This window comes from Macrobrachium nipponense, chromosome 8 (assembly GCF_015104395.2).
Source record: "Macrobrachium nipponense isolate FS-2020 chromosome 8, ASM1510439v2, whole genome shotgun sequence".
Classification (NCBI taxonomy): Eukaryota; Metazoa; Arthropoda; class Malacostraca; order Decapoda; family Palaemonidae; genus Macrobrachium; species Macrobrachium nipponense.
Window position 1 is genome coordinate 3,359,514 of NC_087203.1, and position 19,545 is coordinate 3,379,058.

The following is a 19,545-nucleotide window of genomic DNA, read 5'->3' on the forward strand; positions in this document are numbered from 1 at the left end:
GAACATATTTGGTTAGGTAAAGATTCTAGGGAAGGCTTTACATTTCTGTTCCCCTCAACCTTTACTGTTTAAATATGGGTAAATTTCGGCGTGGGTGGGGTCATAGGATTACAGAGTGTTATCTTCATCTTCTCAACCATCTCGCCCTACTTTTCTTCTGAGCTTAGAACACCAGGAGTGACTACTTTACTTCTAGCTTTACAGTCTGGGTAAGTGCATCTTAATTTCCTAATATTGTATTGAGAATAATGGCATTTTATTTTTACTAAAAAGGCTCCTTTCCATCTCATGAGCTTTACTTTGGATGCTTGCCTGATTTCAACGGGTCCCTTTTCGACATGAACTTTTTTCCAATAGCTCAGCCTCCTCCCTCTGAAGTAATGGGTTTGTGAGGAAGGTCATATATAAAACCTATTTCAACATAAACTTATTTCTTGTACTAGAAGTATCCTCTTCCCAACCTCACAGGTTGTCCCAGATTTCTTTGTAAGTGATTTTATTTGCCACCACGACTTGATGGAACCATAGACGAGCACTCATGCACACCAGTAGTACCAGGGCTTCTGTTTCTTCGCATAGGAATGAAGGCTCTTTGGATCTGTTAGAAATACGAATAGGCTAAGATAAAAGTAATGAGTTTGTTTTAAGAACAATGAATAAAACACTTCAGTCATGTGTAGATAGTTCCAAAAAGGTCATTTAAGGCAAATGTGCGAGCTCCATAGAGAGTGCTGTTTAGTAATAGTCAGTTTACTTTTAAGACACGATGTATTTTATTGAATGTGCATAATTACCATAAAATGTTTTTGACTGAACATTTCAGTAATTGACTTTATTATTCTGTATAGTGGAGACTGGAGCTATAACTGCCTGTGGCTGAAGCGTCGAAGCGCCAACGTTCTGGAGTTTATGTTGGGTAAGTCTCACTATCTCTCTGTATAGTGTCTATATATATATTATATATATATATATATATATATATATATATATATATATATATATATATAGATAGTAAATTAGAATCAGTGAATGATGGGATATTGCCAAATATTGCATCAATATTCAAGCTGCGTTCTCTTGATGAACCAGGGAACTAAATGTCTGTCAACTTGATTCCGTTTCCTGTAAAGATATGAGACTTTGTATTAGTGAATAATATAATAACGCCTGTACAATGAAAACCCACGTGGATTTATTAATAGAAGATCGTGCTTTAGAAGCCCTCAAGATTTTTTCATTGTGTGGAACATGTATGTGTAGAGTATTATATGTTGTTTCTGGAGTTTGAGAATGAGAATGTTGACAATGTGTCACTTGAAAGGTAAATGCCAAAAGTAAGATATCTAGGTATTACAGATGAAGAATGGAAGATAGGGTAGTAAAATGGCTCTGTAACAAAAACCAAGGGGTTGTCATCAGCAGGGTCGCCTATCGTTGTCAAAATGTCACATTGCTCTTTTATGCCTACATAATGACCTGGGCGTACGGCCGACTCTGTCCTTTCATGAAACTCCATGCAATAATCAGGTTTAAGGTATATCGTGAAACGGAATTGAAATTAAGATCAGAGAATGATTTGTTTCCTTACTAATTCTTGTTGTTGTTAACCTTCTTTCCATTTCCGTTATCTTACGTCTTTCATTTCCGTGTTTCATTTCTTTCCATTCAGTTTTGCCCAGAAATTTCGTACAGACCAATTGAATGAACTGTGTCTGCAATCCTTCAGTGCTTATGACAACTACATGAATTATATAATATCGTCAAGATCTCTTGCCATTATGATTGAGTAATTAATGTTAACTTCTTTGGTAAATAGCATTTCTTTTTATTTAGTGGTAGTAAAGACACGCACAGATATGGAATAATATATGTAATTGACGCTGACTTATAGCTATAACTGAAGCTAATGGTTCAGTACGTAAAGTATTTGAAGAAGTGAAAAGCGCAAGGGATGGATGGCATTGCCCCAGTAGAGTTAATACCGGAAGGTTTGGCGACTTTGTTCAAGTAGAGGTGAAACGTCATCATGGAACAGGAAGGAAGAGGAATGGTATCATAGTTGTTGATACCCCAGGAAGACGGCAACCTTGTGGGAAGTGGAAGTTGACATGGCGTGTCCATTTCAGCAGTTGTATTGGTATGCGTAAGAGATATGAAGTGATTACTAGAGTATTTAGAAAATAAGGAGACAGGGTTATATACTGATTTATTTCTGATTTTCATACTTGCTTTTCCGAGATATTGTACACCAATTCAGTGAAAAGTTTTCGTTCTATTGTATGCTGTGGAGACTTTCCAATAATACTTTTTATAGTATTTCCTGTAAAGCCATTCAAATGTTTTCAAGTGTTTGATTGTATCATCTGCAAAGCCTTAAACGTGATCATGTTAAGTTGCTAATATCTCATGTCAAGCCATTGAAAAGATAAAGAGGCCGAAGTCCCCTCAAATGACTGTCATGAATTTGCGGAAAGGAAAATTTTTCTACACATACTTGTTATTGGAGTTAATGAAAGAGAATGGAATATAGAATTTAGGCCAAAGGCCCAGCGCTGGGACCTATGAGGCCATTCAGCACTGAAACGGAAATTGTTCGTAGAAAGGTTTGAAAGGTGTAACAGGAGGAAAACCTCAGAGCAGTTGACGCACCACGAAACATTTGTTGGGAGAGGGTGGATAGCTTCGTAGCAAGACAAGATGGAAGAAAGAGAATATGAATGGGGGTACAGTAAAAGGAATGAAAGGGGTTGCAGATAGGGGCCGAAGGCACGCTGCAAAGACCCTCAAGTAATGCCTACAATGCTGTGCGTGAGGTTCACTGACGGCATTATTCCCCTACGGGGAAGATGCCTCTTAGTTGCCACATACAATTAGCTTTTGTTCATTATTCTAACGTTAGGTTTTACGTCGTTATGTTTGAAAACAATGCTGCTTTGAAAGGCCTAATTTAAATTTTTATTTGCTGAAATATGTAGTAGCCTATATAATTCTTGGTTGTATTACTAAACCAGTTTTAGTATGCTGCTTCACCAGTTGCACATTAATTTGTCTAATAACTTTAACCTAAGGTAATCATTTTGCAGTACTTGAATTAGTGTCGTTGCAAATGGTGTATATTTTAGGTTCATTATCTGCTTGCTCAGTGCTAAATGGTGTAGCAGATGTTCTAACCAGGAAGTCTAGTTAAACCACCCAATATGATTTTTATATAACACTAATTTTCAAAGCATTCACTATTATTCGCTTGTTTGCACATGGTATCCAATTCAAATCTTTCTATAGGCAGGGAAAGATTGGAGTTAATGAATTTTAAAGGTCAAAAATGGTGTTAACCTATACTGAATGTCAGTCTTTGAGCATGCCACAAAGAAAATAAATTGTAACCGAAGTCTGGCTCTGCTGATGTTACAGTCAGTGACGCAAGACTGACTCGGGAGAAAGCCAGTGTAATGACCCATAAGGTTGCCAAGTTCATTATTCACTGCCATTAAAGCATGGGTCGTTGAAATGTCATTACAATTGTTCATACATTATGCAAATTCAGGAGAGAATAAGAAAGTAGAATAGTCAGTAGGCATACTTGGAGTGGTTTGGTGATATATTTTCTTTTCTTTGCAACAAGATCGAAGATGATTTACAGAAATGAAACCATTGGGTGTCATGTGGAGTGAACACACTACAAAAACAGCTATAAAGGAGGTAGGAGACCTCATTTATAATGATGATTATTATTAGCTTTTTATATATGAGCAATTATTTACATGGAACAAGTCTAAGAGCTATTGACTTTAAAGCATGCCTTCGCAGAAGAGATTGTTCACATGTGAAAACAGATAGCTGAGAAAAGTTAATAAATGTTGACTCGCTCACAAAAACAGCAATTAAAGTCATTCGAAAAAGAATGGTGCATAGTATTTTAAAGCAGAACTGCATCAAATATTTGAAAATCATCATAAAAAATACTTTCAGGAAGATCATTCTACATTGAGAGGAATAAAATACTGGCTCCCAGCATGATGTGAATGCTGGAGAACTGCAAAGCAAGTAACACTTAGTGGTTCTTGAGGTGTAGGCACCAAAGGCACAACTGGAAATTCCTAGTTGAGTAGTAACTCATCTCTGTAGACATTAGAGACCTTTCTGGTATCGTATGGTTAATTTTTAGGGCTTGAGAAAAAATATTGGAGTCAAAGGTAACACAAGGGATTGTTAGGTATTCAAGATCGTTACATAGTGAGTAACCTATACAATGGGATCACCTGTCTCCTTCCCCATATGACCTTAATTTCATCATCCCATTTGGTCAGCCTCTTGAGCCTTCCTTCTCCATAGAATTCTGTTGTTGGTAGCTGTGTACTCTACATCAGTCCTCCTAATTCTCTGCCTACCTCTACTACTTTTACCCATACTTTTTACCGGTCCTTTCTGCAACTTATGGCACTATGGTTTTCATTTCATTTCAGATGCTTAGTTTATAAATAAAAGTGAGTGTGTATTTTTATAAATGTTGATATCCGCTGCCACCACTATTAACACGGGAGCATCGCCCCTGTATTTCTCACATTTGGTAAGCGTTTAGCCATAGCGGAAGGCGAACTGGTAACACTCTGCTCTCTCTCTCTCTCTCTCTCTCTCTCTCTCTCTCTCTCTCTCTCTCTCTCTCACAACCTCACCAAATCAGAGTCGGAGCTACAAAAATATATGTTTATTCAAAGCAAAGTACTAATTGAATAATTCAGGTTCTCACAGAATAATTAATAGAATGATAACTCTTAGATCAATTAACTCAGATAACCCCCGTTAAATAATAGTCTTAATCAGTAATAGTCAAACACCAATTATCTCTTCTCCAAAATATTATAGTTCCCTCCACTAGGATACTTAGTCCCCTCCACTAGATCCACCTGTTTAAAAGACAGGAGAACACACTAGTGAGCACACACAATTGCCAAGACAAAGTCAAAAGATTAAATGAAATAGAACATCTTTACAAAATATCAAAACAGACAACTAAGCCTCATCTTTGGCTAAAGCACATTGACTCTTACCCATTACAGCATTGGAATATCACACACTTTCAAAAGGAAACTCCTCAGCATACACCATCGTGGCTCTGCCTTTCTCGCACAGACCTCTCCGTAAGTCTCCCTATAGTTTTGGCTAAAGATGCCATTATGAACGGGAGAGGCGCACACATACAGACAAACTCACGCCCTTCGGTAACTGGTTGCAGCCAGTTTTCAAAGGCACCTTGAACAAGCTATCATGACACTAATATGCTTAGGTAAGGAACTTTAACATCATACCAGCCAAAAAAAAGTGTCATCAGCATGCTTAGGTTTTCGCCCGAACTCTCAGTCTCCAGGGAAGTTAAAAATGATAAGTCTGTACATTCCTCCTTTTTACAGATTCACTCACATATATTCGAAAGATATATAATATATATATATATAATATATATATCTATATATAATATATATATATATATATATATATATATATATATATACACACACACTCACATATATTCGAAAGGAACCATGATATTTCAGAGAAAAAGTAAAATAAGGAAAATCTAACCAAATTTTTTTCCCTTGAAAGTGCACTTCGAATTGGTCGGCCGCTTGGTGATCCGAATAAATGCTTATTTAATAACCAAAATTTCTCCGTCAAATATATGTCGTTTGTTAATAATATCACTGAAAAGATGTGGTATTACTTTCGAAAGTCAGCATAGTCGCCGAAGTCATCGTCTTGAAAAGAGTTTCAGAAACACATTACTATTTAATGCAGAACGTGTCCTCAATGTGCTTTAACGAAATAGGAATACTAATCAAACATGAAATGTGTGGATATCTTATCTTTAAGAGTAAATATTCTACTGAGAACTTTGAATTGATAAAAATGAATGTTGGTGAAACTCGACGGACTGCCTTATGGCACAAAACCAGTGCAGTCAATTAGTTACATGAATAGATTTAATTAGGCCACGTTTTAACATAACAGTATAAAAATGGATATTCAAAATTTAAAATAAAATGAGCATTTTCTGTTAAGGGGAAAAGGTTGCCTGTCTTTCCCATGTATGTGAAGATGCAGAGCTAATGGGGAGACCTTTTTTTATACCTTTTGTGTTTTTTATTAGGATATCACGGCTACAAATAAAAATTTGAACTGAGCTGCATTCCCTCAGAAAGTTACTGTCTAAGAGCCAAGAATATGATCCTATACATTCTATGTACCAACCATAACGCATAAGACGTTTCCTTTTCCACAGGGCTGTATCCACGAGAAACGTTCGATGATCTGCTCTGTGAAGTTGACAAGTTTGGTGACATGACATCGTGGACTACCCAAGGAAGTTAGTGAATTCTTTTGGTTGTTGTAACCTGCTCATTTCCCTCTGCCGTATCTATACCATTTATGGGTATGGATTAAATATATTTTCCATTTTGTTGCTTCACCTCTGCAACAGTAATTAAGAATTTTTTTATGACAAAAGCCTCGGCAATTGTATTGGTGGCATACATAAAATAGATAATCAAGTTAAAAAATTCATTTTAGATTTGATATTGAAGGGAGAACCTTTTTGGAAGTTACAAATATCTGATAAAGAGCTAGCTTGTTCTTTGAAGCTTCCCTGCCCATAGTAAGTGAATATGTCTTTTGAACCGGATGTTAGCATTTCAATAACAGTTGTTCTCATTTTTTAAATTTCTTATGAACAGAATCCCTCATAGAAGAACCAACCATGTGCCCTATTGTTGGGAATTATGTGGGTGCCTTGCCTGATGCCAGCGGTATATGTGCCCAGCTGTACTCAGATTGTAGCAATCCACAAATTATGTTCTACACTGTCAGTGACTGCAGTAATTTCAGTGCTGTATATGAACGTATGTATTGGGTTCAAGGTAGTTTGTGTGTGTTTGTGGCCTCATGCTATATTGTGTCAATGCTAAACTAACAATGAGACTTATCTTACTAATTAGTTAACATGGCAGTATTGTATTTTTAAGCTGATACTTTGTAAACTAATTTAGAATTCTGCTACTAACATTAGCTCTTGTAAGGTGACTAAGCTAATAATCATTACAAATCTGTCATAATGCAGAACTACTATGTATGTAATAACCAAGAGTATTATCTTTTTGGATTTTGTTACTTGAAATGCATAAATCTCTCATTTTAGCAGTATAGTTTGTGTGTTCATGTGCAAGGGGAGCAACTACCATGTTTTTCAGGTGATCTGCCAGGACCTACAAGTGAAGCTGGACCCTGGCTACCCCCTGAGCAGAAGGTGAGCACAGGTGCTGTACTCACCATTGTTGATGATACTTATAGACGTGGGCGTCGTCAAGTTAGCGAGGGCCAATTACGGGTTGCTAATGCTCTGACAACCACTATCTCTTGGCTGTGGGGTTCTAGCACTACTTCTGAGACCACCACCACAGCATTAGGAACCACCACCACCACCACAACTACAAGTTCACGCTCCCATGCAGTACCAGAGTGGCAACGTCCACAACCATCTATGGCTGATGGTCCATTGCAAGATAGGAATTATGAGAGAATTAATCGAGATCCATTGCAAAACAGGGATTATGAGAGAAGAATTAATCCAGATCCATTTCAAAACAGGGATGATGAGAGAAGGCTTAATCCTGATTTGTTTTCAGAAGATGGATATCATCAGCCAAATACACCCCTTCCAGTGCCACCAAAGCAAGATAGATATGATTCTGTTGGATTTTGGCCTAGGAACAGAAATGAACATGAGTTTTCTTTTGAGAGGGCTTCATCACCTACTGCAGTATCTACTACACCCCCAGTATTTGTGCCCGGACCTATAAGAGAACTCGACTCAGATCCAGAGCCTGGAGTTCCTGGTCGTGCTACTTGGGTACCAGGTTCACCACCAGGTTTCAACGCTCAGTCAACCCTTGAAAACCAACAAATTCCTGGAAAAGAAGACTCTTCTGCTCATGAAAGCTCTCGTGTACACTCACCTTTAGCATCCCAAGAATCAATAATAAGGACCCAAGATGATTCTTCATTTCTTGCTGCTTCTGTTTCTAATCGCCAGCCACTCAAGCAAGGTATGCATGAAAGGGAAGACAGATATGCTTGGGACAACAGACATAAATACCCACGGGGTTATTGGCTGACAGCAGACCCACAGAATTTTGCTGGTCAGGGAAGCTTTTCCACTGAAGCAAGTTTTCAATTTGGTAATGTTGTTAGAGAGAGAAATTGGGGAAACTCACGGGATTCTAAATATAGCATGACAGACAATGATAAATTGCATGAGACTTCAAGAGAACCAGATTTGGTTTCACATAAGAATAATGAAGACCGTAGTAACTCCTTCCTTAGTGACTCTGCACCCTCAAGTCTTGATCATTTAGTTGATCTAACCACCCTTTCTCCTTCAGTGTCTAATTCCTGGAGACCTTTTTCAGGATTGTCCCCCAACCCTCTTCTTCCTTCACCCAACTTGACCTTAAAAATTGAATCTGAACGCACAAACTACAAACAGTCTGGTGTTGAATATGCTGTTTCTGACAACTATGATAAGGTAAGAGAGACAAATTCTGGAATATCAGAACACAGACAAGGAGTATTAAGGAAACCTAGTGGAAGGGGCTATTGGGGTTCATCAGAAGATAACAGGGGTGGTCACTTATCTAATAGAAATGAAAACAGCGATTACAGACAAACATTTAGGCAGTTAACTCTTAACAGAAGTTCAGAAACAATTTCAGGCAGACCAGGTGACTATTTAGGAAGCCCAACAAACTCTCTCTCTATAGATATAAATAAACAAAAATTTAAAAATAGTGTCAGCGATCAAGCTGCTGGCAGTCATTTAGATTCAAATTTTGTTAGTAGCAGTAATGGACACAAACTGGAAATTGGACCCACAAGAGTTGGACATGATATATCAACCAGTGGCGATACACAGGGGAGAGGAAAAATTGGAAGATTTCCAAACACTGATAAGCCTCATCAAGGACATAGCAGTAGAGGGACTGCTTCTCTTGGAAGCATCACACTGCCCAAAAGGAAAGGTCAGCTACAGAATCACTTTAAAGGTACAGTAAGCTATCAGGCACTTGACAGACGTGACTGCACTTCTTGCACTAATAATGCATCAGTAGCTATTTGTATGCTTTTTGTTGTTGGCTCTATTTTGTCAGCTGAGTAGTAAACTTTTGTAGGTTGAGGATATCATGCTTTTGAGAAATTTTGGTTAGTAAAGTTAGAATGGTAATACTTCATTGGCTTAATCATGTTGGATGTATGTATCAAGGTAGAGTTGTAGGTACCTCACTAACTTTGGTTGCTGTACTACACATTTTCTAATTTATTATAGGTTTTGGCCAAAAGTCACATCATTTTGAACTTCCATGTATACAGTAGTAATCAATTGCTTACAAGAGCTTTCTTTCTTTGAATCATGTAGTTATTGGCATTAGTAGCAAATAAATTAGCCTCGTGGTGGATCTCATTCTCAAACTTAATTGCAAGTTATTCTGTGGCTTGCAGAGCAGTGTAGTTACTGACTGATGTCAGTCAGTGAGTAGGGATGATGGAAGATACATATAAGAATATGGCTTTTCATAAATGAAATCTAAAAATTTTCAAAGATATTTTGTTAGTGTTCTTACACGGTAAAAACCATTGCTTTGCAATTTCTATCGAGGCTAATAACTGACCCCTGTGGTAGGGGTGTAAGAATACTACCACCGTAGGTCCTGCGTGTCGTAAAAGCTGACTAAAAGGACAGCTGCTGCCTTGCAGTCTTACTTTTTAGTAAAAGGCTAGGCACTCCACCAATAACTGTGGAAGTTGCTGCCTTTCAGTCTTACTTTTTAGTAAACAGCTAGGCCCCACAGCAAGAAATGAAGAAAGGACCAGGGACTTCAGAACGTCCCTCCTACAACGGCAACTACGGGAGAAGACTGCCGATATGAAGGGGTCTACGACAGTTCGCCGCCGCCAGTTCGCCGCGCAACAATTCGCCGCGGACAGTTCGCCGCGTGCCAGTTCGCCGCAGAGCCAGTTCGCCGCGGCGACAGTTCGCCGCGGCGACAGTTCGCCGCCAGCCTTTTCGCCGCGAACCATTTCGCCGCCAATGTAAAAGCTGGCAAACATGCACAGGGTACATTAAATTAGGAATAGGATAATAGGAAAGTATAGCCTAGAGATTGATAATTTAGCACGTTAGTATTATTATCATTTTGTCAATGAAAAAACCAAATTTGCCTCAAAATGAAGAAGCTAATACAAAGCTTATACAGTTTTTTACTCGACCGCATCTATTCAGATTAAAGGAGGCAAACTACCACAAGTTGGGTTAGCGTGGTCAGAGAGTTTGCCAAATGAGTAAAGTCATGCTCGCAGTTTTTTCTCTCGACCGCATCTCAGAGATCAAAGGCAAAAATAGGCAAGAATAAGGAAAGATTGTTTTGAGAAATTTAATCATGAAACTTCATTTGAACACTATATAATATCTAAAACATGATTCATGCCGTATGATACATTAGATTATATGTAATAACAAATGAGACCTATATTGAAGAAACTTATGTACAAAAACTGATTACTGATACTGCACAGATACAAATCTTATACTCCACAGATCGTGCTGTCTCTTCAGAAGTTGTGTGCTAGTCCTCATAGATAGTCCATGTTATCTCTGTGGAAAATATCAACATTCGTTCATCACCAGCGGCAGCACCACTATCGAATAACAAAAAATCCTCAAAAACATCAGAATGCTTTTCATAGTGCGTGTACTCCAGAGGTATGACGAGGTCGGCTAACGAAAGTGGGTTCGGAGGGGCGGCCAGAGTAGCAACTCTTTTCCTTTCTACCATCCGTTTCAAGTTGGGCATGTTCGGCAGAGCACCTTGTCCAGCTTGCGATAAATTTTCGGTGGCTGCGGCTATCACTTGTGCGGTTTGGTCTTGCGTTTGAACGGCAAGATTTCTCAAGTCCGTCAGGGCTGTCATCACTTCAACGTTGGCGGCGTCTCCGAGGTGTGTATGGGCACCAATAAGCTTGGTTATTCTTCCTTGGTGAACATGAATACGCGCCTTGCAGGAAGAACGTTGATCACAACGCCAGAACTGCGTTTCGCCGTCTTTTGAAACCTAATCGAAAACGTATGTCGTGCCGTTGTCAACGAATTTCTCCCTTCCACGAACGGACAAAACAGGCGGCATTATGGCTTTGGAACGTTGAAGAACAGAGCACAGAGCAATGAAGACTTTAAGTGACGACTCTTGGTTCGTGCGGTACTTATAGACTATACAATTTTCTATAACTCACCTTGTAGTAGTTTGCCTCGTTTGATATCTGAGATACGGTTAAGAACCTGCGAGGAATATAATTTGGTACTTTACTCATTTTGGCAAACTGTTTGACCACGCTAACCCAACTTGTGGTAGTTTGCCTCCTTTGATCTCTGAGATGCGGTCGAGTAAAAAAACCGTATATATATAAGCTTCGTAAGCTTCTTCATTGAGGCAAATTTGGCTTTTTCATTGAGAAAATGATAATAATACCAATAATGATAATAACAGTAACGTATAAATTATCAATCTCTAGGCTATACTTTCCTATTATACTATTCCTTATTTAATATATCCTGTGCATGTTTGCCAGCTTTTATATATTGGCGGCGAAATGGTTCGCGGCGAAAAGGCTGGCGGCGAACTGGCTCTGCGGCGAACTGGCACGCGCCGAACTGTCCGCGGCGAACTGTCGCGCGGCGAACTGGTGGCGGCGAACTGTCGTGCTCCCGATATGAAGACCCTGAAGGAGGAACATCACCGCCTGCGAGAAGAATGGGCGGAAATACGTGCTGAAGCTGTCCGCCCTGATCCTGATGACAATACCAGACATGACACCCCTGCAAGAGACCACCACCACCAACCAGACGACCGAGCGGAGGACCAGCACGAGCCTCCCACCTACGAAGACATTAACGCGCGCCTTGCCTACCTAAGCGAAGAAGACATGCGTAACCGGGTTAGGGGCGTAACCCGTAAACTTGTCTCCCTCAACGGCGGTAAGTTATGCATTCAAGAAAAGACGCAGAGGTATATCAACCTCACTGCCTACCAGCCCACCCCTGAACAAAATGACATATTAAACCTCGGACTAAACTGCCACTTCATGTCAAAACCGAAGAAACACGAGAAACGCCTGGAGATTGAGATGCTCCTCGACTCGATTCAGCAGTTGGAAGCAAAGAAGATCCAGACAACGACGGACGCCCTTCAACCTCTTCTGCTAGCAGAGGCCCTTACGGACAGGGGGTCAAAGAGATGAAGGAGGCAGCCGCAGATCTGAAGAAGAAGGAAGACATCACCGTAAGGCGTGCAGACAAGACAGCCGCGTTCATGCTCATCAGCACCTCGGAATACTTTGAGAAACTCGACGCCATCTTGTCTGATGTCTCTAAGTTCGAGAGAATTACGAAGAACCCGACGGAAGACATCAAACGCGACGCCAACCGGGTCATCGCAGCCGTGAATGCCGCTACAAATGCCACACACCTCCCGCCCATCCAAGGTGACTACAGCCTCGGCTACCTATACGGGAACGTGAAGACCCACAAGGAAGGCAACCCCCTACGCCCGATCATCAGCCAAACGCCCGCCCCGACTTACGCTCTGGCCAAACGCCTTAATAAAATTCTGACCCCCTATATCCCCTCCAGGTACTGCCTCACCTCATCGGTGGAATTTTTGGAGAAGATCCGTGACTCCCCCGGTGCGGGAACCATGGCGTCCTTAGACGTTGAGTCCCTATTCACCAACGTCCCAGTCGACGAGACGATAGGGATCATCATGGAGCGGGTATATAGGAATCCCGATATGAGACCCCTAACATCCCAGAAGACTCCTTAAGAACCCTGCTGGATATCTGTACGAAGAGAGCCCCTATCACCACCCACCGAGGACAGATGTACCGCCAAAAGGACGGCATAGCGATGGGGTGGGTCCCCCTTAGGAGTCCTCTTTGCTAACTTCTTCATGGGAGAAGTGGAAGAAAGGGTCTTCTCGCAACACAGATGTCCCCGCACATACGGACGCTACATCGATGACATCTTCGTGCAAGCCGACTGCGAGGATGAGGTAGAAGCCCTTCGGCAGCAGTTCCTGCAGCACAGCACACTCAACTTCACTGTCGAGTACAGCAGCAACGATCGGCTCCCCTTCCTCGACGTCCTTGTCACGAAGACGAATCAGAAGTTGGCGACTACAGTTTACACCAAAGCTACGAACCTCGGACTTTGTCTGAATGGTGATAGCGAGTGTCCTGCGCGGTTCAAGACCACCACCGTCAGGGCCTTCGTCAGGAGGGCCCTCTCGCACTGTTCGATGTGGTAGGACACACACCTCGAACTCGACCGAGCATCCCAGATGCTAATTAACAATGGGTACTCGAACAAACTCGTAAACCGAGAAAACTCAAGCCGCCCTTGACAAGTGGTACATGACGGAGGAAGAGAGAAGGAACATTCCGCCCGAAGGATATCAAATCTTATTTTCTATAAAGCCTGCTAATGCACCACCAATACAAGGAGGAAGAAGCAGCCATGAAGAAAATAATAGAGGAACATGTCCGCCCCATGGAGGAAGGAAAGAGAGTGTCCCTCATTATTTACTACAAGAATCGGCGTACGAAAGATCTCCTGATGAAGAACAACCCCTCCCCACCGGTAGGATACCCCCTGAAGCAGTCCAACGTCGTCTACCGATATTTATGCCCCGCCCAAGGATGCCCTGGGATTTACATCGGCATGACGACGATGCGCCTGTCAAAGAGGATTTCCTGCCACGCCCAGGAGGGCGCCATTAGGCAGCACGCCCTTGCAGTACACCGCAGAAACATCACGAGAGACAACATCGTCAGGAATATTAAGATCATCGGGAGAGCACCTGACCCACGACGTCTGCGTCTCCTAGAAGCACTGCTCATCCTCGAGGAAAAGCCTCCCCTTAATACCACCCAAGAAGCGTTCCTGATACCGACGTGTGTGAGGAGGACCACACCCCACCCCCCTAACGAAAGTACCAGCGAGCATGAAACGAACACCGGACATAAGAATAATACCAGGGGTGACGTCACTCAGGTAGAAGCCAATCAAGAGGCTCCCGGTTATACCCCCCACCTGAGAAGGTCTGCAGGACTCGTCAACGCCCGCCGTATGAGTCACCTTCCCGGGAACCAATGAAAACCCGACCTGCCGGAGAGGTGCTCTGACCGTACTCAAGAGCTCGCAACACCACAATAAAAGGAGATGGACTCGCCACTGGAATTCAGTCCCTCAGCAGTTATCGCTTGATAATGTCCTGTCGATCAGGAGGAAACGTCGCGTTAGAGAGAGAGAGAGAGAGAGAGAGAATTGTATAAGCAATAATAAATCAAATGACTCAACCGAATTTTACCATGCCCTTTGGTGCGTTGCTCGCCAGTCTAAGCAACAACGAGAAAGCCGTCATCAGAAAGATAGAGAAGACTCTTTATAAGATTAATAGTGCTGAAGCAGCAGTCATTTTTAACAAAACATGTCTACGAGAGGGTCTCCTTCCGAAATAATAATAATAATAATAGAGGCTGGCAGACCAAGTAAGAAGCATAAAGAAAAAGAACTGACACTCCACAACAGAAAGAGAGGAACTGGAAAGAGAAATAACACCCAGCAACAAAGGACAAGACGAACTAAGAGACGATACACAAAAGATGAGAGGAATGGTGAGCTACCAGACAATGGCGCACACAGAAACATCAAACAAGTAACAGAGAGGATGGAATGGGTGGAAAAGATCAGACAATGGACAAGCCAGATACAGAAAAACAAAGATCCCCTCCATGAACGCCTACAACACAAAGAAACTAAAGGAGAAAACATGTGAAGTTAATGAAATAATGAGACATACACGTCACTAGTGTCACAGAAACAAATAACCTGGCATATGTAGGAGTGAGACTAGTAGTAGGATTCATGGGGATACAAACACCAACACCACCACAACCAACCCAACAGAATCCAAAACAGCAACTGCCTTGGAAAAGGCACCTAGAAAAACAAATCGTGGTGATTAGATCTGACTTGAGTAAATGAAAGAGATGGCAGAAAAGAGGCTAAGAAGCAAGAAAACAAGGGAGGAACTGAATGAGAAATACAAAGTACAGGAGAAGTAACTAAATAACACAATAGAAGATATAAAACAGAGGCTTAAAACCAAAACACGTAAGATCCAACGGTACATGGACAGGAATAAAGGATACCAACAGCACAAACTATTCGGAACCAACCAGAAAAGACTGTACAGTGGACCCCCCATATTCACATTCTCCAGATTCGTAGCCTCATACATTCTCTGATTTCTCTCTGAACATTTTTCCGCATTATTCGCAGAAAACTCGCCAATTTGTGGTATTTTTCTATGAGAAATATTCACAAATTCCTGGGTTTTTTTATCACTTTCATCTTAAAATGCCCTTTTTGTGATAAAACTATTAGAAAAACCAGGTATAAAAATTTTCAGTGGGTTTTTCTTGAGTTTTCTCTAACAAAATATGAGGTTTTAAGCATTTTTATAGGAGTTCCAACTATTCGTGGGTTCTAACTATCACGGGGGCCCCTGGTACGCATCCCCCACGAATACTGGGGGATCACTATACAGCCAACTGAGGCTGGGTATTCATGCTCAGGTTTACCTGTCAGTCCACCTACGACCTTCAACGGATGAGTGTCCACACATAAAGAGTAGAACTGTCAGTAGGACAGTCAACTCGACGTCATTGCCCTCATTTCTCGCCTAGCCATCATCATGGAAACAGTAGGTGGCAGTGACGGAAACTCCGTTGGAGCTACATAGACTAGCTGCTGTTACTGCTCTAAATATATATTGAATAAGGTTTAATTAGACCTGGGAATTGGTTCAGTTATGAAATGGAGTGTAAAGCCTGCTTTCACTAGTAACACCTTTCATAAAAAGGCAGGACACTGGCCTAGGCCTATACCAAATTGCATTTATCACATGGAAATAGTTTTTATTTATTATGCAATTTGGACTCTCAAACATGATAAAGTAACGTTCTACAAATAGCACCGCAGAGTCTAACAATGAAATTAATTAAGCCTGTACATAGTTTATTCATATTCTAGTTGGAGTGGCTGAGATCCTTTCCAGGCGAAAGCCAGGGGCGAACTATTATAAAACCGTTGGTTACCCGTCCACAAGTGTGATCACATGTCAGTTAGTCGAAAGAACTTTAGGTAATTCCATCAGTTCATCAGTTCTGGTGAGTGGACTGACTCCGCCCACAAACTGTCGTCCTCGCACACCTTTTAACTAGTTTTGATGAACTGACAGGGAGACTGATAGGTAGACCTGCGCGTGAATACCTGGCCTAAGAGGGGAAGACAACCACCGAGAAATTCCCGAAGCCAAACCAAGTAAGAGACTCTGGGAAAAGATATAGAGTAATCCGGTATCACAGAACAAACATGCAACCTGGCTCCAGGAAGTCTAGGCATAAGAAATGGGGAGAATAAAACAAAGATTCACCGTGATCTTGACAGACACAATCAGACACCAACTAAAGAAAATTGCCCAGGTCCCAATGAAGTCCATGTATACTGGCTCAAAAACTTCAAGGTTCTACACCCACGAATAGCAGAACAACTCCAGCATCATATCACAAACCATCATGCACCCAAATGGATGACGACAGGGAGAACATCCTTCGTACAGAAAGTTCAAGAGCAAGGGGAATATGCCATGAAACTACAGGCCTATCACCTGCCTACCAATAATGTGGAAGTTACTAACAGGTATCATCAGTGAAAGGCTATACAAGTACCTAGAGGATATAAACACTATCCCCCACCAACAGAAAGGCTGCAGGAGGAAGTGTAGGGGCACAAAAGACCAGCTCCTAATAGACAAAATAGTAATGAAGAACAGTAAGAGAAGGAAAACCAACCTAAACATGGTATGGATTGACTACAAGAAAGCCTTTGACATGATACCACACACATGGCTAATAGAATGCCTGAAAATATATGGGGCAGAGGAAAACACCATCAGCTTCCTAAAAAATACAAAGTGTAACTGGAATACAATATTTATGAGCTCTGGAATAAGACTAGCAGAGGTGAACATCGGGAGAGCCTGGATCTTCCAGGGCAACTTTCTGTCCCCACTACTCTTCATAGTAGTCATGATGCTGGGTACCAACTCAAGAAAGGAGGCAACAGAATTAACCACCTAATGTCCATGGACGACATCAAGCTGTGTGGTAATAGCATCAAGGAAATAGATACCTTAATCCAGACTAAGGATTTTATCTGGGGACATCAGGATGTAGTTTGGAAGAGAAAAATGTGCCTTGGTCAACATGCCAAACAGCAAAGTGACAGAGACTGAAGGGATAAAGCTACCAGATGGAAATAGCATCAAACACATAGATGAGACAGGATACAAATACCTGGGAATAATAGGAGGAGAAGATATGAAACACCAAGAGATGAAAGACATAATCAGGAAAGAATATATGCAGAGACTTAAGGCAATATTCGAGTCAAAACTCAATGCAGGAAATAAGATGAAAGCCATAACTCAAGGACAGCACCAGTATTCTGATACAGCACAGGAACAGTAGAGTGGACAAAGGGTAAACTCCACAGCATAGACCAGAAAACTAGGAAACACGTGACAGTACACAAAGCACTACTCCCATATGGACAGACTATACATAACTCGAAAGGAAGGAGGGAGAGGACTACTAAGCATAGAAGACTGTGTCAACATCGAGAGCAGAGCACTAGGACAGTATCTGAAAACCTGTAAAAACGAGTGGTTCAGGATTGCATGGGAAGAAGACGAAAATAACAAACAGAATGGAAGAATGACACAACAAACCAATGCATGAACAGTACATGAGACAGACTAAAGAACTGGCCAGTGATGAAACATGGCAATAACTTCATAGGGGAGAACTCAAGAAGGAAACAGAAGGAATGCAAACAACTGCACAAGATCAGGCCCTAAGAACCAGATATGTTCAAAGAGTGATAGATAGAAATAACATATCACTTATATGCAGGAAGTGCAGTATAATAAACGAGATGATAAACCAATAGCAAGTGAATGTCTGGTACTTGCACAGAACCAGTACAGAAAGAAACACGGTTCACTAGCAAAAGCCCTCCACTGGAGCCAGTGCAAGAAACACCAGGTACCTTCAGTAATAAGTGGTACGAGCACCAACCTGAGTGAGTGAAAGATGATGATCAGGCAAAGATCCTTTGGGATAGGGTGATACATGCAAATAGACCAGATATGACGTTGATTGATACTGAAGTAGTTCCAGGACTCTTGCAGAAGAGTGCGCTCCTGGAAACAGTGCACATAGTAAGAAAAGTGATGGACTTCTAAGGAGGCAGGATGCAACCCAGAATCCCACACTATAAAATCATCTAGTCGAATAAGATGACTGTGATAAGCCAAAAAAAATTATCATTATTATTATTATAGCACCATCTTGGTCTGGAACATATGGAGAAACTATGAAATTTGTCTCTTTGGACCAGGAGAGAGGACACAAAACATTTTGGTGTTAACACACTGCAACATTATATGGGCTAGACCATGTGGCACACTATTGCCACGAGTAGAAGAAATCGAGGGATGCCTTAGAGATCAGAGTTCTCCTTTGACTTGACCACAGGAATGTTCTGGAGATGAGGGTAGAAATGACATGTGATGTGGGTGTGCAAGAACCGAAAGAAGAGAGAGAACCTAGAAGGAGCAAGAAGAAAAAAGGGGATTTTGTTTAGAAAGAGAAAGATAGAGAAATTGATGGAGGGGGGATTTGTGATTGACCCAACTAGGGATGAATGTGAAAAGAAAAAGATATCAAATCTGTTGCAAATTAGTTGGAATACAAACGAAAATATTATTTGATTAATTACCAGAACGTGATTCAATTGAGCTAATAAACTTAGGCATGTTGGAGATTAGGTTCAATTTGTTCATCAAACAAGAGTATTGAAAGTATAAGTTTCATGACTCTTACATATATTAAGTGGCAATGAGAGAGAGAGAGAGAGAGAGAGAGAGAGAGAGAGAGAGAGAGAGAGAGAGAGAGAGAGAGAGAGAGAGAGAGAGAGAGAGAGAGATTTATACAAAGGAGTAGCTGGGAATGGGATTTTAAATTCAGAAATTATTAGCCACACTAATCAGAGTTAAGGTGCTTACCACAAAACTTAGAGGTGAATAAACGATGGAAGAAATTTTGCATAGAGAAGTTCATCTGAGTTTAACTTTCGTCATCTGGTCACCAACCCTTAAATGGAAGGGATTTTGTCACGGTCTTTCAGTATAATTATTGAATTTCAATAGATAGTCTTTTCGCAATCAAAATTGCTTAGATAGTCTGTAAACTTATTAATCATTTGATGTGATCTTAGATTTTTTTATTTAAACTATCCAACTCTTACTGATGGTTAGTCAT

General features: G+C 41.1%; 1 protein-coding gene across 1 annotated transcript in view; it reads left to right on the plus strand.

The window, feature by feature from the left end:
• Positions 1–19,545, plus strand: part of LOC135222585 (uncharacterized) — a 320,895-nt gene that overhangs the window by 210,019 nt on the left and 91,331 nt on the right. Inside the window, exons 10-13 of the mRNA XM_064260658.1 lie at positions 849–916; positions 6,278–6,361; positions 6,729–6,893; positions 7,242–9,092. Coding sequence (XP_064116728.1) covers positions 849–916; positions 6,278–6,361; positions 6,729–6,893; positions 7,242–9,092 — 2,168 coding nt within the window. The remainder of the gene's footprint in view (positions 1–848; positions 917–6,277; positions 6,362–6,728; positions 6,894–7,241; positions 9,093–19,545) is intronic.